Genomic DNA, 18,575 nt, shown 5'->3' on the forward strand with positions numbered 1-18,575 from the left:
CAAAGTACCTCACAGCGTGCCTGTTCCCAGTCTCCACACACCCCAAACATGAGTAAGGCAGTTTACAGCTGGCCACCCTGAGGCTGGGAGGGAGGCAAGACCCAGGAGCCTGGAGGCAGATTCAGGACTAGAGCCCAAGCCTCCCCATTACATCTCCTCCCCTCTGTGCCCCAGCACCCTCCCTGGGTTGAGGAGGGGCTGATCTCTGGATAGTGGTAGCACCAAGTGGTGGCTAAACCCCCCACCCCGCTGACCCCATCCCTACTCTACAACCATGCCCCTTCTGAATGGGAGTCTGAACCTCCAGGCCCTGTGTGTGCCCTGAACTGCAGGCGCAGTCTGAGACTAAAGGGAAGGAAGGAGACATTGCAGACTCTTAGAGTGGCTGGAGCTGGACCCGACTCTGGTCTAGTCTCACCCCTATCCGCTCCTGCTGGCATCTGACACCTGTCTGCCAGGATTTCCCCAACTTTGGGCAACCTCCAGGCCAGGAGCAGAATGACCAGGGCCAGGTATTTTTAGCAGAGTTACAGGCAGCTGCCTGGAGGGCGCTGAGGGGGAGGTGGTGCTGACTTCATCCTTTTCCTTCTCTGGGCCTGTATTCCCTCCCCAAGGTTCAAGCTGTCCCTCTACCTGCACCACACTGCCAGCGGGCCTCCCTTCCTTGCCCCCTCCCCCAGCTCTCCAAGGGCCCCCAGGGGCTCAGGTGTCACTAACCCTCATCCTGAAGGGCAGGCTCATCAGGTGGAATCTCCAACTGCCAAGGGCAGGGATGCGAGTGGGGAAGGACCTGGTGCTGAGGCTAGAAGCCTGGATTTAGGGCCCCTAAATACCAGTGGGTGGGGAATGGGTGACATGGGCAGTGAAGGGTGAAGTCTGTCCGACCTGTAACTGGTCTGCTTGCTTGGGCGACAGGCCAGGACTGGGAGAGAGGGAAAGGAGAAATCACTTTTAAAGGGCCAGACCTCAATTCTGCCCTAGTGGGGACTTGGCGCACTTGGCTGGTCGGGGCTTTCCCCCTGGCCCCCACCCGTGGCGGCACCCTCCACCTCCATCGCCCTCCTCCGCACCATTCACGTGCTCCCTTTCCTTCTCCCTTTTCCCTCCTTACCTGCCCCCCCCGCCCCCCCCCGCCGCCACACACACACACACACACACACACACACACACACACACACACACACACACACACACACACACACACACACACACACACACACACACACACACACTCAGACCGGGCTGTTGTCTGCGGAGTCTGCCCCTGCCCCGCCCTGGCGGGTGAAGCGGGGGCTGGGTGGGTGTGAGGTTCTAGGAGGAGGGCGGGGAATCCCCCTCGGGAGAGGGGGACGGACACGTCAGCCCCCGGACAGCGCAGTCCTGGGCGAGCGCGGGGGTGGCGGCGGGGGCGGGCAGAGGCTTAAATAGGCGGCTCTGGAGCCCGGACCCAGTGCGGACCGAGAAGGCAGCGGCTGCGACAGCGTCGAGTGTCCGAGCCTGGGTCTGCGAGTGGATTGTATCCGAGCCCGGGACTTACCTAGTCCTGACCGCGTCCGTGTGTGACTGGGTGAGTGTCCTGGCAGAGCAGGGTGGGGGTGGTCTCACCGTCTAGGATGAACGAGTCAGGAGGATGGGTCACAAGTCAGGGCGCAAGGACCTTCTGCGGCATGTCCTGGGCCCCGAGCATCTTTCTTGACCCGTGGTCGGGCAGGCGCGTCCCGGGTCCAGCTTCCCACTCCATCTCCACCGCGGCTCACGCGGCCATCTGGATTCCCGTTCCCCAGACGGCGTCCGACGCGATGACTCTGAACGGCGGCGGCAGCGGAGCGGGCGGGAGCCGCGGTGGGGGCCGGGAGCGCGAGCGCCGTCGGGGCAGCACACCCTGGGGCCCGGCGCCCCCGCTGCACCGCCGGAGCATGCCTGTGGACGAGCGCGACCTGCAGGCGGCGCTGGCTCCGGGAGCTCTGACAACGGCCGAGGCTGGGACTGGGGCCCAGGGTCCGAGGCTGGACTGGCCCGAGGGCTCCTCCGACTCGCTCAGCTCAGGAGGCAGCGATTCAGACGAGAGCATTTACAAGGTGCTGCTGCTGGGGGCGCCTGGCGTCGGCAAGAGTGCTCTGGCGCGCATCTTCGGTGGTATAGAGGACGGGCCTGAAGCAGAGGCCGCAGGTGAGGGGCTGGGAGGGACTGTTCAAGGGAGGGGCGAGCACAGGGTTAGGACTGGGAGCTACAGGACTGGGGACCAGGATTAAAAGCAGCAGGTAACAGCGGGATTCTGAAGACACTTTGAGAATCTGCCTCTACCTACGCCTTTCACAGATGGGGAAACTAAGGGAGAAGGTACCCCAGCCCTTAGTAGGGAAAGAAGTGCTTAGAGTAGAAGGGCATACGATTAATTACTCTGTAGTCTGGGACAGGATATCCCTCCCTGCCAGGACGGGCAAGAACCCAGCCAGAGGGAGTTTCTAGGAGAGGAGTCCTAGGTAACCAAGGTCCCCAGGGGATGTCTGTTCTAACTCAGGCCACTGTGGTCAGAACCACCCTGGGTCTCAGGCTACAGGAGGGCAGGGAGCACAGGAGTGGCTACCCAGGACATTGCTAGCTTGGGGAAGGGGTGCCTAGGTGGGGGCCAGGCACACCGTGCCCTCCAACCCCCCATTTCTAAGCCCTGTCACTTCTGTTGCTACACAGCAGCCATCAGTGGAGGAGAAGGTTAGGAGGGCTCTGGGGAGGAGTTGAAGGGTGTGGCCAGAACAGGAAACCTGGTGTATTGGAGGAGGGGGCCTCTTGGCAGCCAGCAGGTAACCTGACTACTGGTCTCCTACCTAGGGCACACGTATGATCGCTCCATCATGGTGGATGGAGAAGAGGCAGCGCTCATGGTCTATGACATTTGGGAGCAGGTAAGATGCAGGCTGAGACCAGGACAGGGTGGGAGGGGTGAGCTGGGGGTAGGGACCTGCTGGGAGTGACAGCCTTGTAGCTGGGGCGTGAGGACTATTGGGTAAATATGTGTCTGTGTTCCCTAGGATGGGGGCCGCTGGCTACCTGGCCACTGCATGGCCATGGGAGATGCATACGTCATCGTGTATTCAGTGACGGACAAGGACAGCTTTGAGAAGGCCTCAGAGCTTCGGGTCCAGCTGCGGAGGGCGCGGCAGACAGACGACGTGCCCATCATCCTAGTGGGCAACAAGAGCGACCTGGTGCGCTCTCGTGAGGTCTCCTTGGATGGTGAGCAGGGAGTGGGTCAGAAAGGGAGGGAGATCCTGGCTGGGCTGTGGTGCACTCAGTCTTGACTCAGCTCGAGTCCCTGGGGATCATCAGTGGCTAAAAATGTTTAGGAAGAAAACTCAGGAAGATGGGGGAGAGCTTCTGCCCTCCCACAGGACTCCCAAAGACCTGAGTGCTGGGGAAAGGACCAAATGAGCTAGGGGAGGTGAAGGTTGCTGGACGCTGAGCTGGGCCACCTCAGAGCCCTCCTTTTCTGTCTTCTTTGTCCCTGGCCTGGCATATGAGGGGTGAAGAGAGTGCAGGGAATCAGGCCAGGAGTCCAGAGCCTGGATTCCAGGCCAGGGCCAGTCTCAGCGTAGCCTTGCCCTTGGGGAGCACCCCCCTCTTGGACTCAGCATCATCCTCTGTGGCCCCCAGACCTGAGCCCCGCAGAGGAACCAACCGTGACTTGGTGATGTCCCCCCATTCTACCCATCATTCATCATGATATAACATCAAGCCATAACACACTAAGCTGTTCAGCAAAGTTTTCATTTTGTTGACTACTACAGCACTTCCATTTAAATATCAAACTTCAAATTATTTCATAAATGGGTCTCCTTTTGTGGGCCTCTGTGAGCTACTTAAACGTGGGCACGCTCTGCCAATTGGGTGACCCAGTGATGCCTGGGCCCCTCTGTCCAGGAGCTGGTGTCGTTGTGTTTCTGGGGAAGACCCAGGGATGTGGTAGTGCCATGGGGTGGCCAGGGTTTGAGTGGGCTGCTCACCCCCCGCCCCACCCTTTGTTTATTGACTTGTGCCTGTCCCCACCCACACCAGAGGGCCGGGCCTGTGCTGTGGTCTTTGACTGCAAGTTTATTGAGACGTCGGCTGCGCTGCACCACAATGTCCAGGCGCTGTTTGAGGGTGTCGTGCGCCAGATACGCTTGCGCAGGGACAGCAAAGAGGCCAACGCACGTCGGCAAGCGGGTACTCGGCGGCGAGAGAGCCTTGGCAAGAAGGCGAAGCGCTTCCTGGGCCGCATCGTCGCTCGAAACAGCCGCAAGATGGCCTTGCGTGCCAAGTCCAAGTCCTGCCACGACCTCTCCGTGCTCTAGGTCCTGGGGCACTCACTGTATTGTGCAGACAGATGGGCAGATTGGTGGGCTGGCCCAGCCAACTGCCCGAGGTACCCCAGGGCTGGCTCAGACTCTGGGTATCCCCCACCTCATGGTCGTGGACAGAGAGACAGTGCGGCCCAAGCAGGTGGCTCCCAGTGGCCGTCAAGGGCTGCGCCCACAGAGATGCCTGTGCAGGCCCATGTGCATCCCACGCAGCAGCCTGAGCCCAGCCTGTGGAGCAGGCCTGTGAGTGGGGAGAGGACTCTGCCTTTCTCTGCACCCGTGGTGTGCATGCCCTGGAGGGAGGCTGTTCAGTGCCCTGGCTATTTGTTTACATGCAGATTTTTGTAATAAAGACTATTTCCTGATAGGTCAGGGCTGTTGACTCTGTGTTTCCTTTGATTGGGGGGCTGCAGGAGCAGGAAGCGTTCCTGAAGTTGAGGAACATACGAGGCTGGTTCCTGAAGCCGCCCCACCCTGGTGTGTGGCCTTGACTATTCTAATGTTTGGGCCCAGATATAGCCAGCTGGGTCAGAGGGGCAGGGGTGGGTGGGGACCTGGTTGGGGAGTCTAAGCAGCAGGAAGAGACATGAATCCCACCCAGCCCGTTATCCAGATTCTTCTGAGCTGGAGCCTGGCATTGCCTAGCTGATAAAAGGCTCAGTTACCCCACTGTATGTCAGGGAAATGGAGGCTGCCCAAGGGACCGCGTCCTGCCCCGGGTGTCATGGCCAAACAAGAACCCTGGGTCCGGCTCCTGGGCGGGTGTCTCTGCCCTGCTCCCCACTGAGGGACTGGAAATCTGTTGAGGTGGAGTGGCTGTGGAAGGCTTCTGAGACTCCCTGGCTGGAGAAGGAGGCCGCTGGTTTGTTAAGGCTGGGATGAGCAAGGCGCACTCAGGCGGACTTGAGTCCACATGTCTCCCCACCTCCCGGCTGAGGTTGGCCTACTAGGAAGGGAGTTGGGGACGGAGGACAGGGAGGGTTCACTGTTCTCCCCGCTGTGCGTGGCCAGGCCAGAGCATCCCACGCTCCGCATTGGCTAATGTGGGAGCAGGTCCCTGGAGCCCTCCTTTCCTGGAAGGAGAGTCCTTGCATTTGCGCATAATGGAGGTGTGCATCTCCCCACCAACAACACCTGGGAAGAGGAGCCTTCTGGGCATAGGTGCCTGCTAGGAGTTTGCCCGCATCATTTCAGGAGGGAGCATCCCCATTCAGCAATGGCAGACAGGGGACAGAAGCACTTGCCCGAGGCCACACGGGCAGAAGTGGCTGAGTAGGGACTGGTATATGTCTGCCCACCTTGGGAGACCAGAAGCAGCCTGGGGCAAGGCTGGGGACAGTTTCTGAGAAGGTTCCAGGCCAGGGTCCATACATTTTTTTTAATTTATTTTTATTTTAATACAGCAGTTTCTTATTAGTTATCTAGTTTTATACGTATTAGTGTATATATGTCAATCCCAATCTCCCAATTCATCCCAACACCTTCCCCACCCCTGCTTCCCCCACTGGTGTCCATACATTTGTTCTCTACATCTGGGTCTCTATTTCTGCCTTGCAAACGGGTTCATCTGTACCATTTTTCTAGATTCCATATATATGCATTAATATAGGATATTTGTTTTTCTCTTTCTGACTTACTTCACTCTGTATGACAGTCTCTAGATCCATCCACATCTCTACAAATGACCCAGTTTTGCTCCTTTTTATGGCTGAGTAATATTCCATTGTATCTATGTACCACATCTTCTTTATCCGTTCATCTGTCGATGGGCATTTAGGTTGTTTCCATGACCTGGCTATTGTAAATAGTGCTGCAATGAACATTGGGGTACATGTGTTTTTTTGAATTATGGTTTTCTCTGGGTATATGCCCAGTAGTGGGATTGCTGGGTCATATGGTAATTCTATTTTTAGTTTTTTAAGGAACCTCCATACTGTTCTCCATAGTGGCTGTATCAATTTACATTCCCACCAACAGTGCAAGAGGGTTCCCTTTTCTCCACACCCTCTCCAGCATTTGCTGTTTGTAGATTTTCTGATGATGCCCATTCTAACCGGTGTGAGGTGATACCTCATTGTAGTTTTGATTTGCATTTCTCTAATAATTAGTGATATTGAGCATCTTTTCATGTGCCTCTTGGCCATCTGTATGTCTTCTTTGGACAAATGTCTAGTTAGGTCTTCTGCCCGTTTTTTGATTGGGTTGTTTGTTTTTTTAATATTGAGCTGCATGAGCTGTTTATATATTTTGGAGAGTAATCCTTTGTTTATTCGCTTGCAAATATTTTCTCCCATTCTGAGGGTTGTCTTTTCGTCTCATTTATAGTTTCCTTTGCTTTGCAAAAGCTTTTAAGTTTCATTGGGTCCCATTTGCCCCCTCATTGGGGGCAGGGCCCCTGGTCAGCCCTGCAATTCCCTCAAGGTCACCTGAGCTGGCTCAGTCTTTTCTCTCCTTCTCAGAGGCACAAGATAGTACATTTTCCCAGCCCTGTCGGTGTCCAGGGGCTAGTGTGAGCACTTAGGGAGGCTCAGGGGATCTCACAGGCTGCTGTCCCCCCACCCCACCCCCTGGTCCCACTGGTGGGTGGTGTGGAGCCCTAAGTATCCAGTTCAGGTAATGCACTGCTCCCCCATCCTGCACGTGCCACCTCTAGCTCCTTATCTTAGTTCCACAAGCCACCTGGGAGCTGCCAGGGCCGGGCAAGGGCCAGATCATTACTGGGTCCCTGATTCTTGCTCTGGAGGGCTTCCCAGTCTGATGGAAGAGACAGCCAATGACAACCTGGTGTCCTCTCTGTGTTGATAGAGATAGCACTCATCATGGGGGCGTGGGTGGGGGCCAGATATTCCCACAGGAGAACGCTGAACAAGCCTGGGAGTCCAGGGAAGAGTTCCCGGGAGAGGGGAATATTGGAGCCGAGTACTGAAGCCGGAGCAAGTGCTTAGCAGACAGATGAAGGGGTGGGAAGGGCATTCCAGACGAAAGGAACAGAGTGGGCCAAGGCAGAGCTGCAGATGCTGGTGCACAGGGGGGAGAAGTGGGAGCGAGTCTGGAGCCACGGAAGAAATAGTCAGGTCCAAACCCAGAGGGCTGAGAAGTACCCACTGGGCCGTGTAGGGGTGGGACAGGCGCCAGGTCGATGATCTCCCCACCCCCTGGGGCCGGCGGTCATGGATGCTGAACAGCCCCCAGCTTTCCAAAGTCAATGAGTAACTTGGGGGGCTGGGCAGGGCCAGGCCTGCTGCTGTGGGCCCAGTGGTGTTTTCCACTCCTGAGCGAGCATGGCTGGCCCGCCTACCTGCTCAAGTGTCCGCCCTGCCCTGTTCCACCCGGTCTGGCCTGGCCAGCACTCCCCGTAGAAAGAGTTCTCTCACCTGGAGGCTGGACCAAGGAAGCCAACCTCAGGCACCGGCGGGTGAGGGTCTGGGAGTGGAGGGTGGGCAGGGCTGAGGCTGGTGTTGGTGGTGGGGGAAGGAGAAACACTGCCCTGTCGTCCAGGGAAGAGTTCCCGGGACTGGTTGGCGTGGCTGTCTGTGCTCTGTGCGCCCAGCTCAGCGCTAAGTGCTGGAAAATGCTGAGACGAGGGCAGGGCTCCTGCCCCGCGGGGACTCCCCCATGGCTGAAGGATGGCAGTGGGCGGTAGAACAGTCCTGTAGACCCTGAACCCTGAGTCCTCTGTTCCAGGAGGAGTTCTCCTGTGGTCAAGTCTTCCGTGACCTTGGTCAGGCTCTGCCCTTCAGGCCTTGCTGGCAACGTGAGGCGACCACAGGAAGCGGCCCTCAGAGTCGTCAGGGTCTTTCGAGCTTCAAACTTTTGTGACTTGGGGTGCTTCTGGGAAATGACCACTTTGGGATCTACGAGCTGGGGAGGCCATGGGGGGAAGAAGACAAAGGTCTGGAGGTGAAACTCCCATGGAGACCCTTGTGGGCACAAGAATGAAGAAATGCAGGGCAGCTGGGCCTGGGGGTCTTGATGGGCCTGGCCAAGGAGCTGGACACTACCCTGCAGGCAATGGGGAGCGGCAGGCCCTTAAAAGGGGAGGAAGAGGAGACCAGTCTGTCCTGAGGGCCCTCTGGCTATGTGTATGCAGTGGGCTCAGGCAGGGGACAAGGGCGGGGACAGTGTCCAAGTGGGTGGGAGGGGGAGGGGCAGCTCTGAGAGTTGCTGGTCCAGCTGAAAAAGGAGGGACCGTTGTACCCCATGGGGCCTGGGGAAGCCATGGCCCCGGGGCTGAGGGGGGATGAGGGGAGGAAGACTTCCTAGAGAGAGGAACCCTCTTGCCCACCGATCTGGGCTGGATCCTTACTGCCATGTCCCTCAGGCCCATCCTGACCATGGTTCCTGCCTGGCTGTGTCTGCTTTGCCTCTTCATCCCCCAGGTGAGCTGGGCCCTGCTCCTCACCCTCAGATCCTAGCTTTGGTTGGTACCCTCGCCCGCTACTCTACCTGGACCAGTTGCACTGACTATGGACGGTAGTGTTTGGGGGATGGTGATGAGGGCTGGCTACAGGCCTGTTGTGGGGTCAGGAGGTCAAAGGCCAGGGGGTGGATGGGCTAAGGTATAGCCAGGCCCAGGGAAGGGGCAGAATTCCCCTTCCCTGTCAGGTCCCGGCCCCCACGGCAGGAAGGTACAGCTTGCTGACGTGGTGAGAATCCTCCCACAGGCTTTCCCCGGGGCCCAGCCTGCAGAGGTGTATGTGGATGTCCCGGAAAACTACGGTGGAAATTTCCCTTTGTACTTGACCAAGGTGAGCCTGAGATATGTGTGGGCTGCCCTCGCCCCAAGTCCTGCTTCCCCGACCTCCAGCACTCCTTTCTCTTTCTTGCTCTGGCTTTTTTTCAACCCTGCTTTCGAGACAGTATGTGGTATAGCGTGAATGACTAATAAGATTTTAATCCCAGAAGAAAGTAGAGCTTTAAGTTTAAGGATGAAGTGATGGAGGGGGGGTTTCAAGCTTTAGAAAGTAGGGCACGGAGTATAGAGAGCATCAGGCACAGGGGAAGGAGCTCTGGCTTTGAATTTCCACCCTGTTCCTTACTGGCTTTGTGACCTCAGGCAAGTGCCAACGCTCTCTAAGCCTCAGTCTCCCCACATATAAAATGGGGCCATAAGATGGAGGGGGCATCCTCCAGGCCCGGCCCCCACTCTCTTCACCTCTGTTCTCTCCTCGCCAGCTACCACTGCCCCGTAAGGAGACTGAGGGCCAGATTGTTCTGTCAGGAGACTCAGGCGTGGCAGCTGAGGGCCCCTTTGCTGTGGATCCACAGTCTGGCTTCCTGCTGGTGACCAGGGCCCTGGACCGGGAGGAACAGGCAGAGTACCAGCTACAGGTATGACTGGGCCAGGGGTAGGAGAAAGCCACCAAGGCAAGGTGGGGCATTGACTACCCTTCCCTGCCAGGTCACCCTGGAGACAGAGGATGGACGTGTCTTGTGGGGCCCGCAGCATGTGCTTGTGCATGTGAAGGATGAGAATGACCAGGTGCCCCATTTCTCCCAGGCCATCTACAAAGTTCAGCTGAGCCAGGGCACCAGGCCTGGTGAGTGCCCAAAGCAGCCAGCTCACAGCAAGGTCAGGTGGCCACTGATGGGAGAACAGAGAGTAAAGAGGTGGCCATAGAGTTGGCATAGGGACAGGGCAGTCAGGGTCCAAGTTGCCCCCTCCCATCTCTGTCTCATCCTGCACTCTCCCTACCGCACTGAGGATCCACAGGTGAGTTCCATCTACTCTTGGCCTCAGTTTGCTCATCTATGAAGTGGGGTGAAGAGCCATGGCTCACCTTCAGAATCCTGATATGATGATGAATACAGAAGGAAGACCCAGGGAGAGATAAAGGAAGCTTGGGAGACTCTCCCCACCCCTTCACCCCTAATGGTGAACCCTCTCCACACACACCAGGTGTCCCCTTCTTCTTCCTTGAGGCTTCAGACGGGGATGCGCCAGGCACAGCCAACTCGGATCTTCGATTCCACATCCTGAACCAGGCCCCATCCCAGCCTTCTGCAGATATGTTCCAGCTGGAGCCTCAGCTGGGGGCTCTGGCTCTCAGCCCTGAGGGTGAGCCTGAGCTGGGTGTGAAGAGGCGGGAGGGTTGGGAAAAGCTGGGGAAGGTTGCATCTGAGCTGCAGGATGGGTTGGAGCTGGAGAGATAAAGCAGGCGGAAAAAGTATTCCAGCTGGAGAGAGCAGCAAGGCAAAAACATGGGGGAGGCAGGACCATGCCTGGAGAGTTAAGGAATGGTGTGGATGGAAGTGCCTCAACCATACATTCTGCAGACTTGGGCCTAAGAGACAAGGATATGAGAGACCTGAGGGGTTATGGCCCGCGACACTGCTGGGAGACCTTGGGAGTGATGGCAGGAGAGACCTGGACCTGGGAGTTCAGACCAGAGGCACAGGTTGGGGAAGGAAAGAAAAGCCAATCACACACCCACTCAGCCAGCCACCCATTCATCCATCTACCACGCAAACATACAGTCCATCTATCCAACCGTCCATCCACGTGCCCAAATCCCCATCTTTCTACCCTCTCAAACCCCCATCCATCCACCTAGTCAACTGTCCATTTATCCAACCGGTCATTCACTCATCTACCTATCCACCCGTTTACCACCCCCCATCCTGGTCATCCACCTATCCAATCTATCAACCACTCATTGTGTGGACAGATGTGGAAGTGATTTTGCAAACCGTCAAGTCCTGGTCGGATGCTCACAATGGTGCTGAAGGGCCCTCTCATCCATTGGCCAAGAGAGTGTCCTGAACACCTGACATACGCGTGGCTTTGTGTTTGGTACCAGGATGCACTGGCCCCCTGCTCAGCTGACCACCCTGCCCCTTCTAGGGAGCACCAGCCTAGATCAGGCTCTGGAGGGGCCATACCAGCTGTTGGTACGGGTCAAGGACATGGGTGACCAGGCCTCGGGCCACCAGGCCACAGCCACCGTAGATGTCTCCATAGTAGAAAACACCTGGGTGCCCCTAGATCCTGTCCACCTGGCAGAGAATCTCCAAGTTCCGTACCCACACCACATTGCCCAGGTGAGTAAGTGGCTGTTAGCAGCTGAAATAACCCCATGGATGGTGTAGCTGGGCCTGAGTCTCGTGGAGATTTGGGGGGGTGGGTCTGGGGCTCAACTTGACCCCCTGTTCCTCCCCTACCTATGCTCCTCCCTCCACTGTCCCCATCAGTTCTGAAGACAGAGTGAGCGTATCAGGCCCTGGGACCAGGCCTTTAGCTCCTCACCTGCTATCCTCTGGCAGGCGTGGCTCTGTGCTCTGACCTCCTGAGCTGATCCCAGGCTTCCTCAGCAGAACAGCTGTCACCTCCTTGCTGCCATGGGGATTGTCACCCAGGCCAGGAATGTCTCAGGCTCCTCGAGGAATGCCCTGGGGTCAGGCCCAGCCTGAGAGGGCAGAGAACAAAACAACCTGGTCATTCAGGCACTTTGGGCAAGATCCAGGCTTGGACCAGGGCAAGGCCACTGTGGAGTTGTCACAGTGCCCTGAAAGAAAAGGAGCCTACCTGGACCCCAGAGAGGGCAGCAACTTGCCTGGGGTCACAAAACGGTTGGGGCCCAGGCTCCCTACCCAGGAACAGTTGGAATATAAGGGCTGACATGGGCTATTCCTGCCCCTCGTCCTGGGGGCCCTCATTCTGTGTCCCCCTCCCAGGTACATTGGAGTGGGGGGGATGTACATTATCACCTGGAGAGCCAGCCCCTTGGACCCTTTGATGTGGACAAGGAGGGGAAACTCTACGTGACCAGGGAGCTGGACCGAGAAGCCCAGGCTGAGGTGAGGTGAGGGGGAAGCCAGGAGGACAGGCTGAGGGGTGCTTGGTCCCCGTCCAGTGGGCTTCCGGGGGTGTCACATCCCCCACAGGCACTGAGGCAGAAGAGCTGGAGCTGGCCACCAGAAGGGAACCCAGACCCAGGCCAGGCTGGAGCTGCCTCTGGTCTTCATCTGAAGCCCTCCACTGCCCGCTATAGTACCTGCTCCGGGTGCGGGCTCAGAATACCCGCGGTGAGGACTACCCGGCCGAACCTCTGGAACTGCATGTGGTGGTGATGGATGAGAATGACAATATGCCTGTCTGCCCCCCACGAGGCCCCGCAATCAGCATTCCTGAGCTCAGCCCCCCAGGTGGGCTATGAGCCTTGTCAGGGGGTGGGGGAGGGGTGAAGTCCCTGTGAGCTATCCCATCTTGCTCTCCTCTGGGATGGGACCAGCCTCAGGTCCCTATATCAATGTCTCACCCCCCAACACATACACACACATGCGCGCGTGCGCGCGCGCACACACACACACACACACACACACACAAAGAAGAGTGGTGAGGTAAGGCCTCGAGGTCTGGTTGTGGTCCCATCCATGTGGGTGATGTCTTTGCAGGCACCAAGGTGGCTAAGCTTTCGGCAGAGGATGCAGATGCCCCCGGTTCCCCCAATTCCCACGTTGTGTATCGGCTGCTGAGCCCTGAGCCCGAGGAGGGGGCAGAGGGGAGAGCTTTCGAGCTGGACTCCACCTCGGGCAGTGTGACACTGGGGGCTGCCCCCCTCCAAGCTGGCCAGAACATCTTGCTTCAGGTGCTGGTCATTGACCTGGGAGGAGCAGAGGGCGGTAAGTGCCCTGAAGGTGACCAGGGTTCCCTGACCCCTCTGTCCCCACCCTGGTCTCCCCAACATGCCCTCCCCTGCCTCAGGCCTCAGCAGCACCTGTGAGATTGCAGTCACGATCACGGACATCAATGACCATGCCCCTGAGTTCACCACTTCCCAGGTAAGCAGGAACAGGGGAGGACACCTTGAGAAGGTGCTAACGGGGGGGCTCACAGCCCCTCCCCATCTCTCCAGATTGAGCCCCTAAGCCTCCCTGAGGACACAGAGCCTGGGACTCTGGTGACCACACTCATGGCCACTGACGCCGACCTTGAGCCTGCCTTCCGCCTCATGGACTTTGCCATTGAGGCAGGGGATGTGGAGGGAACCTTCGGCCTGGATTGGGAGCCAGACTCTGGTCGTGTCCAGCTGCGACTCCTCAAGGTAAGGGGCTAGGGGTGGGGGAGTGGCGCACACACACACACGTTCATGCACAGGGTGCCAAGCCGTGGCCCACACAGTGACCCGGGCCCCACTGGTTCCAGAACCTCAGCTACGAGGCAGCTCCAAGTCACAAGTTGGTGGTGGTGGTGCGGAGCGTGGCAGAGCCGGTGGGGCCAGACCCAGGCCCTGGAGCCACAGTCACCGTGACTGTGCTGGTGGAAAGGGTGACGCCACCCCCTCAGTTGGACCAGGAGAGCTACGAGGCCAGTGTCCCAGTCAGCACCCCCGCTGGCTCCCTCCTGCTGACCATCCGGCCCTCAGACCCCATGAGCAATCCCCTCAGGTGAGCCGGAAGACCAGCCCCTTAGCTGGGCTGGACCACCCCTGCCTCCTCGGGATGATCCCAGGGCCTCAGAGGGAACTCTCATTATCTACAGCCTGCAATGTTCCTCAAACCATGGTTAATGTGAAGGTTGTGACTCCTGGTGGGGATCAGGGCTGGATGGAGAGGGGTGTTTGGACCCCGTGAGGGCTCAGATGATGCTTCCCCATACTGTCCTGGACCAGGCCCTCTTCCAGCCGCCCACCCAGACCGCAGCACTGGGTGCCGTTCCCAGGCTCTGGCTCTATCCGGCCCCTTTGTGGGCTGACCTGGGAATAGTGGAAATGAGTCAGGCCCCCCAGGCTCTGAGAGTCCCTCCCTCAGCCACAGTATCTGTGGTTTAAGCCCTGCCCCCCAACGAGTCCCTTAAGCTGGAGCGAGATCACGGGCACTGCTGCTGCCCTCAAGTCACAAAGGGCATGTGGAACTTGGGCAGATCACATGACCCAGAAGGTCTCTGGTCAAGGCGTCATATGTGGTCCCTGCCTCCCTGCCCCATCTTCTCTGACCCTCAGGTTCTCCCTGGTCAATGACTCAGAGGGCTGGCTCTGCATAGAGGAGGTCTCCGGGGAGGTGCACATAGCCCGGGCCCTGCAGGGCGCACAGCCTGGGGACAAGTACACAGTGCTCGTGGAGGCCCAGGATGCAGGTATGGCCAGGCTGTGGTGGGGGCCTCTGGGAAGGTGAGAAAACCTAAGACAGACAGGCGGGGCGAAGCTTCCTCCCCAGCGCCCTTGCTGACAGCCGCTCTGCTCCAGGCAGGAGGGATGGGCAAGGGGCTGCGGCCAGTATACTTCTCTGAGAAGGCCTGGCCTCTGCCTCCCCTCTCAGACCACCCTTCCCTCCAGACACCTGCCACCCCCCAACCTCAGCCCTGGAGGGCCTCTCAGGGTGTCAGCTTCAGACACAGGCTGGGAGCAGAGGGAGTGGGACTGGGGGGTGGGGAGGGAGGGCCAGTGGCTCTCCTGGGGCAGGCGTGCCAGGAAGTGAGCCTGGATGGGACGCTGAGGCCAGGTGGGGAGGACTCCGAATGCCATTTTGACAGGATGAAGAGATGGCCCAAGGGCAGGTCCGTTCAGGAAGGCAGGTTTCAGCTCTGAGCTGGGCTGTCCTGTGACAGGGGTGAACTCATCTATAGTCAGGGCATTTCCACATTGTTGGGCCCTGGCACCAGGGGCCAGGGTGAGGTGGGGGGACAGTGAGAACCAGCTTGGCATCCTGAAGGGCACAGAAAGGCCTGGCAGCTGTTTAGATAGTGAAGGGGGTGAAGTGCATTGTGAGGAAGAGAGAGGGGATGGAGAGGAGGGGGTCGAGGGGAGGGAGGGGGCGTGGAAGGGGACTCACAGGGTGAGACTGATGGGCTGTGGGGAAGGGGACCAGGCCAGGGACTCTGAATTCACCCCACCCCCAGAAGGGCCCAGGCCAGCTCAGCACTACCTCCTCTGCAGATGAGCCAACGCTGAGCACCTCTGCAACCCTCGTGATCCACTTCCTGAAGGCTCCTTCTGCCCCAACCCCGACTGTGGCTCCTGAGCCCTCCCGACACCTCTGCACACCCCGCCAGGACCGTGGCGTGGTTGTCGGTGGACCCAGAGGGGACCCTGACCTGGCCGGCGGACACGGTCCCTACAGCTTTGCCCTTGGTCCCAACCCCACGGCGCAGCGGGATTGGCGCCTCCGGGCTCTCAATGGTGTGTAGTGGGGGAAGCAGGGAGGCTGTGGCCAAGGTGGGGAGTGGGTGGTGCTTGGAAGTGAGATGCCGTGGGGCTGGGCCTCGGGGAGCGGGCTAGTGACTCTGATCGCTGCTTATGGTCCCAACAGGGTCCCATGCCTACCTCACCCTGGGCCTACATTGGGTGGAGCCACGCGAACATGTAGTCCCCATAGTTGTCAGCCACCATGACCGGGTGTGGCAGATCCAGGTCCGAGGTGAGGCCGGGCTGGGGTGCAGCCAAGGTCAGGGGCCTGTGGTTCCTGAGGGAACCCCTGAGATGCAGGGGGAGGAGCTGGGCAATACGTCTATGGGCTCATAAGGACAGCATATGCCTGTGCACACCTGCATATGTGTGGCTGGGCGCACAGACTGCAGTGCACACAGGCACGTGCACAGAGGAGCTTGCATCCCCCTGCCACACGCATGAACACAGCATGTGCACCAAAACCCACATACTGGCCAGCTGGGCTGGGCTGAGGGCTCTGAGGAGCTGCGGAGCCCGCCTCCACTGCCCTTACCTTCCTCCCCTGCCTCTCCCCAGTGATCGTGTGTCGCTGCAATGTGGAGGGGCAGTGCATGCGTAAGGTGGGCCGCATGAAGGGCATGCCCACGAAGCTGTCAGCGGTGGGCATCCTCGTGGGCACGCTGATAGCAATAGGTAACGGAGGTTGGGCTCCTGTGTGGGGGAGGGCAATGGTGGCTGGAGCCACAGCCTCCGGATAAACAGTGCCCCATCCCATGGTGTCCCCACAGGGATGGAGAAGGAGCCCCCCAACTCTCCTAGTCATTATGCTGTTGCCTCCTGTTATCATAGTCAAGCTCATCCTCATTGATAACAGCATTTACTGTTACTGCTACGCCTTAACTGTGCATCAGGCCTTATGCCAAGCATAGGATTATTGCGTTGAATCCTCCCTACAACCCTGTGGTGCTGGCATTTCCCCATTTTCCAGATGAGGTCACTGATGCTCAGAGAGGTTAAGTGATTTGTCTGAAGTTACACAGCCAGGGAGTGGCAGAGCCCAGCTCTTTCCAGCCTAACTCTTTCAGTCCAAGCCTCCCTCTCTATCCCCTTTGTTTCTTTAGCCCCTTAATTTTTTCTCCTGGCTGGTTTTCTTTGCTGGTTCTAGCACATTGCTACAGTGTGCCTTTCTCTCAGAGGTCCGTGGGAACAACTCACTGGCTCCCAGATGATCCCCACCCAAACTGTTCCCCAGAGAAAGGGACCTTGGAGGCTGGGGTGTTCTGGCCCTGGTGAGGGCTGAGCAGGCCAAGCAGTCAGGCTCCTTCAGGAGCCGGAACCACAGAGTCATACCCAGCCCAGCCTTGGGGATGCTGTCTAGGAAACTTTGCTGCCTTATTAAATCGATACCAACAGCAAGGAGTCCCTAGTGATAGACAAGTCCTATGGCCCTTTCGGAGGGCTGATCTATCCCTCTCCGGCCCCTCAGGCATCTTCCTCATCCTCATCTTCACCCACTTGACCCTGGCGAGGAAGAAGGACCTAGATCAGCCAGTAGACAGTGTGCCCCTGAAGGCGGCGGTTTAAATGGTCCAGGCAGCCCCTCCTGGGAACTTGGCCTCTGGCTCCATCTGAATCCACTGGGAGATGGCCCAGCACTCCAGATCCACGAGGGCCAGGACAGGGCAGAAGCCCCTTCACCTGCCCTAGGGGGGAGGCAACATCACCAGACTTATCTGCAGAGCCTGCGCACTGACTAAACGGGCTGCCCGTGGGAGCACTTCATATGGCTCACGTTTGTCCAATAATAAAGCCTCGGAGAACTGGGCGTGGGTCCTAGAGGACTGTGGGCCCATGTCCAGGTGTCCATGTGCGTGTGTGCATTATCCATGTCCACCTGCCCTTTCACCCCTTCCCCATCTCCGGCTGCACAGAAAGGGTGTGGGGGCTTGAGGGATGAGCCTGGGGTCCCCTGCGGGGAAAGACACAGGGGCATCATATGGGCTCTTGGTGAGATCCTGAGGCTAGAGCAAGGTGGGTCATTTCTGTGGGCATTTGGAGAACACTGGCTGCAGGCCCTGCATGGGTTAACTGTCCAGGTGATGGTTGAGGAGGGTGTCCCTGAGAGTGTTATTTCTGTGTTTGCCTGGATATCGTCTTTGCTCTGGGGGGTGCACCTTGTGAGTCCATGTCCTGTACTCATGTGTGAGCATACTCGTGTCCCTGTATATGCGTCACCTGCACACAGGGGTGGGCAGAGGTCCCTCAGTCTCAGGAGGGGTCTGGGTAGGAATCGTGAGGGCTTGGGTAGGAATCCTCAGGGCCCCATGGGGCTGGAACAGGAGAGGTGAGGCTGGGGATCAGTCTCTGTCCCAATGCTGGCCCCAAGGCACCTTTGGGTTTTACACACAGGCTGGTGAGTGCATGGGGAGTCTGCAAAAAGAGAAGGGGGAATTATTCAGATGGACACCACTGGGGTGGAATAGGAACCCTCGTGGCTCACCCTGCCCCTGCCTCAGGTGAACCCCTTCCCCTGGCCGAAGATTAAGCCATGGCCCTGGTGCTAAGCCCTGACCACATTTCCAGACTGACCTCTAATCCCTGACCCTTGACTGACCCCAGACACATGCTGATCCCCCACGCCTTCATCCCAACGGTCTCTGGGGAGCCGGGGTGGGACTTGTTGTCCCAGGCACCCTGAGCTGATGATGGTAAATCACGGGGAAGGGAGAAAAACAACCTCATTGGGGCCCAGGCCCTATTTTTAGGAGATAATCTCTTCACTCCTGGCAGATTCTGTGGGATGGAGGCCAAGCCCAGCCAAGAGAGATGGGGCAGGCATCCTGGCTGGCCTGGGGGAGCGTGGGAAACTCAGCCTGGATCCCCAGCCCAGGGAGAGACCCTGAGGCTGATCCCAGCCACTCTGGGCCCAGGTCCCCTCTCCCCACCCACACCCCCATCCTCCACGGGAGGCTCTGCTGACTACTGTGGTCCAAGCAGAGCTTCCTGCCCCTCTCCTAGGATCCCCTGCTTGGCCTGTACCCACTCAGAAGTCTTCAGGGTGCAAAGTTCTTCGAAAGCAGATCTCATCTAATCTTTCTGTCAACCTACGAGGGCAGGCTTATTGGCCCCATTT

General features: G+C 58.4%; 2 protein-coding genes across 2 annotated transcripts; both read left to right on the plus strand.

Annotated features, from left to right (window-relative positions):
* The first annotated feature begins 1,463 nt into the window (after positions 1-1,463).
* Positions 1,464-4,703, plus strand: RRAD (RRAD, Ras related glycolysis inhibitor and calcium channel regulator). The gene is made up of 5 exons (XM_079908114.1): positions 1,464-1,567; positions 1,785-2,169; positions 2,830-2,903; positions 3,030-3,234; positions 4,054-4,703. The coding sequence occupies exons 2-5, from the start codon at positions 1,800-1,802 to the stop codon at positions 4,329-4,331; spliced, it is 927 nt and encodes a 308-aa protein (XP_079764240.1). The 5' UTR covers positions 1,464-1,567; positions 1,785-1,799; the 3' UTR covers positions 4,332-4,703.
* Positions 4,704-8,659: 3,956 nt separating this feature from the next.
* On the plus strand, positions 8,660-17,358 carry CDH16 (cadherin 16). Its single transcript, XM_079908396.1, is given in 17 exon segments — positions 8,660-8,716; positions 9,002-9,085; positions 9,513-9,668; positions 9,739-9,877; positions 10,237-10,395; positions 11,182-11,378; positions 12,012-12,134; positions 12,329-12,482; positions 12,732-12,959; positions 13,042-13,160; positions 13,163-13,381; positions 13,483-13,724; positions 14,279-14,412; positions 15,212-15,454; positions 15,585-15,692; positions 16,019-16,135; positions 16,929-17,358. Coding segments are annotated over 17 exon segments (2,565 nt in total). The 5' UTR covers positions 8,660-8,671; the 3' UTR covers positions 17,027-17,358.
* The last annotated feature ends 1,217 nt before the right edge of the window (positions 17,359-18,575 follow it).

This window comes from Stenella coeruleoalba (genome assembly GCF_951394435.1).
Source record: "Stenella coeruleoalba genome assembly, chromosome: 20".
Taxonomy (NCBI): Eukaryota; Metazoa; Chordata; class Mammalia; order Artiodactyla; family Delphinidae; genus Stenella; species Stenella coeruleoalba.

Excerpts from the sequence above, each read along its gene's own strand:
- RRAD (XM_079908114.1), top strand. The coding sequence starts at position 1,800 with ATGACTCTGAACGGCGGCGGCAGCGGAGCGGGCGGGAGCCGCGGTGGG. Across the intron at positions 2,904-3,029 it reads TCTATGACATTTGGGAGCAG|GATGGGGGCCGCTGGCTACC; the intron begins GTAAGATGCAGG and ends TGTGTTCCCTAG. Across the intron at positions 3,235-4,053 it reads TCGTGAGGTCTCCTTGGATG|AGGGCCGGGCCTGTGCTGTG; the intron begins GTGAGCAGGGAG and ends CACCCACACCAG.